This window comes from Dreissena polymorpha, chromosome 2 (genome assembly GCF_020536995.1).
Source record: "Dreissena polymorpha isolate Duluth1 chromosome 2, UMN_Dpol_1.0, whole genome shotgun sequence".
In the NCBI taxonomy this organism is placed as follows: domain Eukaryota; kingdom Metazoa; phylum Mollusca; class Bivalvia; order Myida; family Dreissenidae; genus Dreissena; species Dreissena polymorpha.
Genome location: NC_068356.1, coordinates 80,220,885 through 80,231,232, shown reverse-complemented (window position 1 = coordinate 80,231,232; position 10,348 = coordinate 80,220,885). Strand labels below are relative to the sequence as shown.

The 10,348-nt window shown below is 33.4% G+C and overlaps 1 protein-coding gene across 1 annotated transcript; it reads right to left on the bottom strand.

The window, feature by feature from the left end:
- Nucleotides 1–781: 781 nt before the first annotated feature.
- LOC127870325 (uncharacterized) lies at nucleotides 782–5,674 on the bottom strand. Its single transcript, XM_052412953.1, has 6 exons — nucleotides 5,569–5,674; nucleotides 5,190–5,251; nucleotides 3,692–3,766; nucleotides 2,987–3,055; nucleotides 1,647–1,776; nucleotides 782–1,494 (listed from the first exon to the last, which is right to left on the bottom strand). Exons 1-6 carry the CDS (start codon nucleotides 5,652–5,654, stop codon nucleotides 1,368–1,370), a joined length of 549 nt encoding a protein of 182 aa, XP_052268913.1. The 5' UTR covers nucleotides 5,655–5,674; the 3' UTR covers nucleotides 782–1,367.
- Nucleotides 5,675–10,348: the final 4,674 nt, after the last annotated feature.

The following is a 10,348-nucleotide window of genomic DNA, read 5'->3' as shown; positions in this document are numbered from 1 at the left end:
AAACGATCAATATGAGTCCTTTTTGAGATAAATGTTTTGGTTCAACTAAAAGGAATAAAAAGAAAATAGTTTATATTTGTTCTTTTGACCAACATATTAATTTTATGTAAAATCCCCTTACACCTCGTCTTAATTCGCTTTGGCTTAAGCAAAATATATATGCAAATTAGACTTATAAATTAAGCAAATCGAATGGGTTATTGAGTTAAATGGCGATCACTAACAAACTTAGTTAACTAGAAAAACACCAAATGTTTTCTGTGTCAATTCTGCATGAGTGAAATGTTAGTACTTGCAACTACCGGTAATACATTTCAGTTCAGCCTTTAATGTTTTATGTCATAAAAGACCGAACAAAGGCACTTGTAAACACTACAGACTTTGGCATTCATTTACCTTAAATTGAACAATATAATAAGATGTCTGACACGGACATAATGATTGACGTTTAATCAAGCTTTAATATAACTAAATTATACATCGTATACATAAAAGCAGCAAACCTACGCCACATGTTAACATCACTCGTTTATAGTTACAACTTATATACATTCGATTATTTATCACAAGTTATCCTTTAAACATGAATAATAACTTTTATTTTATGCTTTCCGGTGGTTTATAGAGAAATATCAGTGTAATAAAAACTGATATTTCACTGTTTTAAACAGTGAAACATACCAGTGAAATATATCGATATTTTTCACTGTTTTGCTGTGAAATGACGTCATTTTTTCCATCAAAATTATCCAGTTAAACTCTTTGACAATGTAAATTAACGGTGTAAAAAGCATAAAATAAAAACAAAAGATATTCAATCGAATACAACAAATAACCTCTATCTATAAACAAAAAGTCAACATATTGCAACGGGTATTTAACGTTGTTATGTTATGCAATCAGTAAGGAACAAAGACATGCTAATAAAATATAAAACATTAAACATTGTGTAATACAAGTATTCACGTGTCATATATGATAGTCATATTGCATATAGAAAGTACCATCTATACATGAAATGCCATATGAATCCCAATATGTACAGGAACAAGGACATGAAAAACCGGCAATTTAGTTTATATCTCACAAATGTACCCATTTCGTTCTTTATGATTTTAATTAAACAAGACTTTGTTCAAATTAAACACAACTGCTCATAGCATAGTTTGACATAAAATGTGTCATCTAGTAGGTAACAAAAACCATAACATGTATGTATAACTCACTTTCAAATATGATCGATTGCACTTATGAAATCCAAATTCTGGTTCAAAGCTGTTTCCATCCGTTCAGATGACTTTCCTTACACAAAGGCCATTGTCCATATCCATAGTTCGAGTAAGAATCGTTAGGCACTATATTGCCATCTATCTTTCCTCGTTAAACGCGTATGCCCGCGTTTCTCTAGGATCACGGGATCTGCGTTTAGCATTTCTCGAGGAACCTTTTAATATGTGTTTTGAGACTGGCAACGCGTTTTGCCTAGGCGCAGGTCTGCAATGTAGAGTTGACGGCTAAAACCTCTTTAACGCGATCAGAAATTTGCATAAAATGCGGTTTTCTGATAAGAAAATAAATACTTGTTTTGTAACTGTGTACGTATACAGTGCTTAACAGTCTTATCTGGAATATATGTAATACTCTACCTGTTTTCGCCTTTTGGGAGTTGTTTCTTTCGTAGTATGACCGCCACAACAATCACAAAGAGCATGAGAAACATTGTGAGCGTCAAACCGATACCGAGACCAAGTCCGAGTAGAAGTGAGAGGTCGTCTGCTACAAATAAATACATATTCTCAGTTTCTATTTATGTTCTAAAAAGTGTCCCAATGTCTCAACCTTTTGATCCCACTTTCGTTTGTCAATGTTCGAAAATACAAACAAACCCAAGTATTTCTTGGTTGTAAATTATTGTAAACAGTGACATGCATGATTACTTGGTATAATCATTACATTTTTATAATGAGAAACATACTTCATGGAATGAATTTAGAATGGTTTATTGTATTTTTAAAGTTATTAAGTGGCAAACACCACAATAAAGTATTTAAGTTACTTTACAGTACAGTAGGTTCCCATATTTGAATGTCATCAGCTATTTTTAATTTAACATTTATTATTAAATTGTCAAATAGCAACATGGGTATACAATTGGCGCTTTATAACATATTGATTTATTTGGTCTGCTTACTATTGACAGGTGTCATTAGGGTGCTATGTACCGCTGTTGATGCGAATTGTTTATTTGTTGATGCTTGCCCTTATTGGGGTGAAGTGTTTAATGATTCTGAAAGATTATCTAATGTGTATGTTTATGTATATGACGGAGTATCTGATTTATTATAACGCTACAGTTACCAATACTCATTAATTAAACTGTTGCAACAATGCCCATTAAAACGCTAATTCTTCTCAACAACATGAGTAAAGCTTAGTAAAATATATCTCGTTGCTATAGAAAATATTTGTCAATTTGGATGTAAGAATTAATTTTCAAAATTGGTATCGCTATAAAACATCAATACATCAGACTGGAAAATAAAAGAATCGAAATAATCTGTAATCAGCAATTCTTCAAAACCGATCTATTAAAAAAATAAAACATTTTTGCTGGTCAAAGAAGCATTAAAACGACAAATAGTTTTATGATTAACAATAATGAACAATTTATCGAAAAACATTTCTTCTAATAATTATTTAATTATTTAACATAACTGTGTTGCCAAATCAACTTATTATATTAGCTAGAGTTTAATTTCAAACAAACAATATACTATTAATGATTTTTGTTCCAATACAATTGTTAAAAAATCACAACCCCCATAAGTCATACAATACAAAATCCGATATTCACCACAATATATATTGTTAAGAAATCACAAAAGGTATAAGTCATGCCACAGTCAATGCTCAATAATTGTGTTTTATGACAATTTAGAAATAAAAAACAAGTTCCTTAATTGTTATGATGATTAGTCGCACTTACCGACTACTGCGGTGGTCGTCGAAGGCGACGTAGTAGTCTGCGTAGTGGATGTCATAGCTAACGTGGTTTCTTAAACAAACAACATATAAATTGTCATTTATTGTGTAGCCGACAGGATAAGTAATGTCAATAACACAGCTTTTGTGAAATGACATGTTAGTTATGTGGAAGGAATTTGACTGTATAACTTAGAGAATTATTTTATATTTTAATGACAGTTTAAATTAATGAATACCTTATAAATTAATTAGTAGAATCAATAATAGTTTTGTATTGACAAATTAATAAATGTCTTGCTTAAATATGTGCCTAATAGTAAAACATGCGTTCATCTAACAAAGCCATGTCCGAGCCTGAGTAATTGTCACTTATCAGAGATTATTTGATAAAAACAACACATAGACAAAATGTATGAACCCGAAAAAATATAAGACTCGATTTGTATTTTAAATTATCGGCGTAAATTTTGTGTTGAGAGACTCATTGAAGTAAAAAAGCATTCGATTACTTGTAACGTGAAACAAAAGTTCATTAATTTCATATAACTGTTCTCGATTATTGTCACGGTTTTGGTTAAAGACTGCCCAAAAATATTAATATCGCAACTTAATATCCATGCATTAGAACTGACCATTGTGTTTTATTACAATAAAGCAAATCAAAAATTAAGTTCCTCAATTGTTATAAATGATAAGTCGCACTAACCGATTACAGCCGTGGTAGTCGAGGCCGCCGTTGATGTTTGCGTAGTAGGTGTCGTAGTTGATGTGGTTCCTATGCCTTAAACGAACACAATTAAAGACTATAATGTATGATATAAACAGCAGGATAAATAATATCAGTAATGTATGAAAAGACTTGTAAATAATGTAAAGGGATGTCATTATACAACCTAGAGAAATTATTATTAATTTTGTATGGCAGTTAAAATTACTCAATTAGGTAATGAATGTTCATAAACCATACAAACATCAAATGTGACAGGTGTACAGTGGGACCACTTTTAAGACGCACACTTAAAAAATACGACGTCTCTCCCCATAGGTATGATCTACCTTTCTAAAAAATGAAAGGTGATTGTAACTGCCATAAAAAAATTAATAATATTTATGTATATATTTGTTTTAATTAATGTATTTATTTATTTACCATTGTACGTATATAAGAGAGATTGCCTGAGTTTTACATTTTAATGATATATAATAATGTTATGAGGAGTTTATTTTTAACAAGTCTCTCATCCTCCGCTAACAGAAAACTTATGACGCGGAGGAAAAAAATTCAAGCCAAAAACATCATGGCGATACGTCAACGTCACTGGTTCAAACTGTTAAAGAACATATAGAATCGAACCGTTTCTTATATGCTTAAAAAGTAGTACTAGTTTGCGAAATTTAGAAAACACATTCTACACCAAATGAATAGTGTTTGATTTTTATATCATTAAAAGATATCGACATCATTCATTGTTAATTACACAATAGAAACGTCAACTTCATAAACAAATACAAATTTTATATTAGAATACAATTTTTGGCACGCATACGCCAGTAATATAAAACCATCAAAAGCTTCCGGTAGTTGTTTTATACTTCTACTTCTACTTTGTACTTCCTATATTCAATTGCTGACTATAACAGGAAGGCGTATTATAGGTAGATATGGACACTGTCGAGTCCGTTTCCTGGGAAAAACCTGTCCTTGGTGTCTATGGAGGAAATAATGAGAACGCTCCTCGAGTAGGGAGCGAACCCACGAACTCCCGATCGCTAGGCGGACACCTCATCCACTACTAATATGGATGTGTTTATACGTGCATCATCCTGGGTCATGTTAGATTCAAGGCAATGTTCGCAAGTTAACAGACGCGAAGAATAACGGATCCTGTTAGAATCAAAATAAGTAACTTGCAACCTATTAGAATGTTGAAGACTTTGTATTTTGGCAAAAACACAAGAATAAATAGAACACTATTTTAAACATATCAATGGTCAAACAAGCCATTGGAAATAATTATTTAAACGTATCGAGTTTTTATATTCGCTGGATTTAATTTTTAAACAAATATTTGTATTTGTATGATGCGTCGTTTCAATACCAGATATATTGTTACCCAAATAACAGCTACGATATTTGTGATCGTAATCTGAATTTAATTTTAATATTCGAGAGAAAAAACACCCGTATCAGTATTTAGGCTTACTTGATAAACCCAAAATGAGTACGGTAAAGGTGTCATATAGTGTTGTTATGCCATCTGTTACGCTGAAACAAAGTTAACATGAACTTTTAACTACTGGGGAGTCGGATTCTTTTGGGAACAGCAGTTTTAAATTGAGTTAAAAAGTAAAATCCACTGGAAGCTACTGTAAACACAGTAAAGTACCATGTTTAAAATAACATAAATGATAGAGTTTCAACGTCTTCTAGAATTTGATTAATTATAGCCTCACACAATTCATATTAGTTTACGGGCTATACAAATTACAGTTCGTGGCTTAAAAGAATAGTTATAAACTAAAAGCAATTGTTCTAGTCAATAAAGCATGAACAAGTTATGTTTGGAACAATTACATACTTACTTCACGCTAAGGGTATAACTCGAGTAGCCGTTGGTTTTTAGAACAGTAGCATTACAGCGTACTCTGTGCTTATAAATAAAGTCCATATAAAAGTTCCCATCCGGATTCTGACTCACCAAGCTGTAAAAAAATACGTTACAAGTATATACTTGTGAGAAAAAAAAATACCAATTATAAGTTATAATGTACAGCTACCGCTCAAAATATTTCCAAAAAATTAATTTTAAAGAAAACGTATGTAATGGAAAAACACATTTCTGTAATTTCACACAAACAATAGTTGGTGATGCCACTGTTATTATATTATAATGTAATTATAAATTATATATTGTATTCCCAACACGCGCGTTCGACCATAACGTACTACGGAGTCGGTTTTCCGTAACTGCAACATTTTGTCCCGCATTATCGACCTCCCGATCGAAATGTCGAGGACGCGAACATACGATAGGAAGTAGCGATCTGATGATGTCATAACACAAGATCATGAGTTGAGAACGCGAGAACGCGAGGTCGCGATAATATTATGATACCGCACAGTAATCTCTTGTCTTCGTATCGTTTTTTGCGAAATCGTTGTTCATTGAAAGTTCGAAACAACGAAACACTATGTAAAATCGCGATATTAATACCATGATATTGCATTGTGCTAATTTTATCGAACTTTTGCATCGTAATATCGCAACCTCGCATCGTTATTTCGCTCTATCTGCTTTTAAATAATATTGGCGAAAACGCGATATTACGATGTGGCGGCAACATATTTCGAAACAAAAGTGTGTATTAATGATGTGAGATTACGATAAAAATATCGCGATCTGGTATCGTGATTAAATTATCTCGTCTGAGCATGGCTCGAAAACGCAAGATCATGATATAAACCTTGATATCTTGCCTTCCGGTTACATATGCGCATACAGTTTATACTAAAGCTGTACTGACTTTCAATATATAACGACAATATTTCTTTGAGAAACACTATACCAAATATGAAGTTGCTATGTAGTTTATCAGGGTTGCCACCAACCTGTTTTGCAGATTCCTTTCAGTGGTGATCCTACTTCAGGCGCAATTACACATAGTCTTTAAAAATATCCTAGATGTTGGTAAATTTTCAATGTCCAAAGGTATATTTACCAGTGATGCAGATTCTTTAAGCAGTGTAATTTAGGTTTCAGAATGGTGATAAGCCCTGTGCAGCATGTTTTATACACCCTCAGACTAGACAGACATTGGCCAATAGTCAACATCAAATAGTATCCTTCAATACATCTTTTCTGGGCTTATCTCAATTTTAATTGGCTGTTGTCTGATCTTAGAGTAGGGTTCAGATGGTGATTGACAGATAAGGATCTAAGTCAAGGCATTTCAGCCCATCCCTCTGTGATTCCTCAGCTATGACAAATGAAACATGGCAATTAACTCAAATTCATGTTTAAAAATACGAGTCAAAATAATACAAAACAACAAATAGCACATCCATGTACCTCTAAGAAAATGCTTCATTTTGAGTATAAACATGACATACTGTATATTGGTTATCAGATGACAGACTTGTGTTATTAATTACTTACTGGCAGTTGAGACATTAACATCATGTAAACACTACTCATAAGAAATGAATAACAGTATGTACACAAATCAAAATAATGACACCCTATAATGAAAAAGATGCATGAAAATGATCAATGCTATGTCTCCTTTATGGATGGTCATTATAAACTGCACTAAATATTTACAGGTAAACCAGTAAATTCTACTGAAGTCAAAGTTGCCATGGAAACAGCTTCATTGCACTGTTCAATCAATACACCAAAACACAGTACATGTAGGTTAACTTGGCTTATCAGTAAAGATCAAACATAAGGCTCTACAGTGCATTTGTATATCTACAGTTATTGTGACATAGAAACAATAGGTTTATTAAATTAGATGTATTCTACTGTCTTTATGTACACCGCATTTATGAAGGAAGTCCCACATATTTATTTGCATGGTTGTATTAGTATTCTTAAACATATTTTGACTTTTGTATGAATGTTGAAAATTTTGGGTACGAAAATAAATTTGGATACAACATTTTTAGGTACGAACAAATTAGGTCAAACAAAATTTTGGTACGAACAAAATTTGGGTAAGAAAAAAAAGAAAGAACATAAATATGATAGGAAAAAACATATGGGTATGAAAAACAATTTTTGGGTACGGAAAAAAAATTGGTAAGAAACATTTTGGAATGCTACATCTTATTGCACTGCAATGTGATTGAGAAAACCAAGTGGAATGATGCATACTGCTACATGTTATTGTAATCTATTTCGAATGACAATCCCAAATATGCCCTGTTGAAAAGAAAAACAAAATGAAACGAAAATATAATTATCTTTAGATCAGCTACCATTAATAGTAAAAAAATCTGCATGATTGTTTACGGAGGGTGCCTCGGTACGATGCTCTGTCTATAAGCGTAGGCTCTTTCAGGCGTAGCGACGCAAGAACCTCGGCATTTCTTTTGGTAAGATCTTCATTGATGAAAATCCCTGAGCCCTTTAGTAATTTCGCTCTTTTCATGATGTCTATTTTTGTCTGGCGTCTAATTTAACAATTACTGGTCTGTTTTTATTGTGAATGTATTTGCCGAGCCTATGTGCCACATCAATGTCTCTATATTCTATACGTATTCCCAATTTTTGATTTATCAGATTAGCCGATTGTTCAGCAACGGCATTTGAAGTTTGGTTTTCGGTGTCATTCAGAAGGCCAGTAATTCGGACGCTGTTTCGTCGACCGTACTGTTCCAGGTCGTTAAGACTGGCCTCATGCGCTTTCTCTTTTTGTTTTAACAAGTCAATTTCCAGATTTTTTTCCTCGATTTGTTTTTTGAGCGACTCGACCTCTTTTGCTTGTTCGAACATATTCCCTTCGATTATTTCGATTCGTTTCATCACTGAGCCCAGAAGTTTCTCTTTAAGTTCTTCGAGCGTTTCCCTTATGATATTTTTATGATAAAGCTGTCATCTTTTGTTAGTACATTTGACAATTTTGAGCTGATCTCTTTTAAGCGCTTTTCGATCGATGATTGCGATTGATCTGCTGGCATTTCCGTTTCTTTACTTGTCATGAAATCAGTCAGGCTTTTCTGGTTTGATATAGCTTTGTCGGTCTTTTTCTTTTTATTATGTCTCTTATTTTGCTTTGATGCTACGGGTGTTTCAAAAACTGGTGGTTCTAAACGGCTATCGTCTGTTAAAGCACTTTCACTTGCTGTTGATGAATGGGGTCTTTTGTTCATTGTTTGTAGTCATAACCGCGTGATTTTATTTTTACTTTAATCACTACAATCACGATAAAAGAAAAACAACGCTCTGGCTCGGTCACCCTCGACTGATCTTCTGTCGTAGTGTACCGTATTGTACCTATTGTCTGAATTTCAATTGCTTGTCACACTGTTGTTTGGTAGGTAATTCGACAATTAGACTGTTCAGTCATGCGTGACGAACTAATTGTAAACTGGTAGGTAGGTACTAAACCAGTTTTCCAATCTAAATTTTGTTTAATAAATTCGATACCCCACCTGCCGCATTATACCGGTAGAGGAAAAAGTGTCAAACAAACTACTAATGTCTTTATGATGTAGTTTTCTTAATTGTCATACTTGCGTTTTGCTCTTTATCCTACACATTTATCCATTCAATTTCACCATAAAATATGACTCAGATCACTAAAAAATAATAATATTTTACTTCATCTTATTTTGTGTTTTGATACCACCGGAAGCGGAAGTTCATTTTTAACAATAAACAAAACTTCAAAACATGAAACTTGTTTATCAGCCTTTTGAAGATCTCATCAATAAGCAGTCCTTCTCTGAGATTCTCCCTATATACTTACACATATATTTGCATCATATTGATCGCTTTGATATAAGTCATACACTGCATCTCACAGAGGTCAACACTTTTTTATAATTCGATAAAAGCGTTTTGACGCTACAGGACATTTAATAAACGATTATTACAGAATAACATAACCGTTTCCTCATCGCGCGCAAATGGAGAAATGAAAACGTACAATAATCAGAGAGAATTTTAACAATTGTTGGCCCATTGCTCCTACCATTAGCACTTATGGTGTATTGTGGCCTCGCTTAAATAAGCAGACTTCCACCATAAACTTTCATTTACATAAACAAGTTATCGTTTCAGCTAGTGTTTTTATATGGCGTGAACAATAAGGCGTTGATACACGACTAAGCCCCATACCAGGCATATACACAAAGTAAAAGTTCATCTGCAGCAACCTTATTATAGGTCTTTTTTAGGAATGACATTAGGACGTCCGTCTATGTGTTACTGTTAGGGTTCGTCTTATCTTAAACATATTGCCTGTGATCTTCAATGTTATATGGTACATCCAGGAGTTCGCGCGTTCACTGTGCATTACGTTCCTAAACGGCGAGCGTCTTTATTATTGCATTTTCGCAGTCTCATTGAGTTTTCCGGACTTGTCGGTAGCGTCACTCAAATTGCTGATGTATCATCGTATGGCGTAACCTCACTTTTTTTTTAGATTCTGCAGAATTGCTTCAGCAAGTGCATGTCCGATGGCTGTAAGTCAATGAAGTTCTTCTCTCACAACAGCGATCATTCGCAAAAAAACATGCTGGCATTGTTGGGCGCTATTTAATATGCTACGACATAAAACCACACATACTCGGGGTGAAAGAATTTAGCACAATTTCATTTTCAAACCAAATCATCATATGTTAAACATGTAAATA

Excerpts from the sequence above, each read along its gene's own strand:
- LOC127870325 (XM_052412953.1), bottom strand. The coding sequence starts at position 5,654 with ATGGACTTTATTTATAAGCACAGAGTACGCTGTAATGCTACTGTTCTA. Across the intron at positions 3,767-5,189 it reads ACTCATTTTGGGTTTATCAA|GCATAGGAACCACATCAACT; the intron begins GTAAGCCTAAAT and ends TGTTCGTTTAAG. Across the intron at positions 3,056-3,691 it reads GACTACCACGGCTGTAATCG|AAACCACGTTAGCTATGACA; the intron begins GTTAGTGCGACT and ends TGTTTGTTTAAG.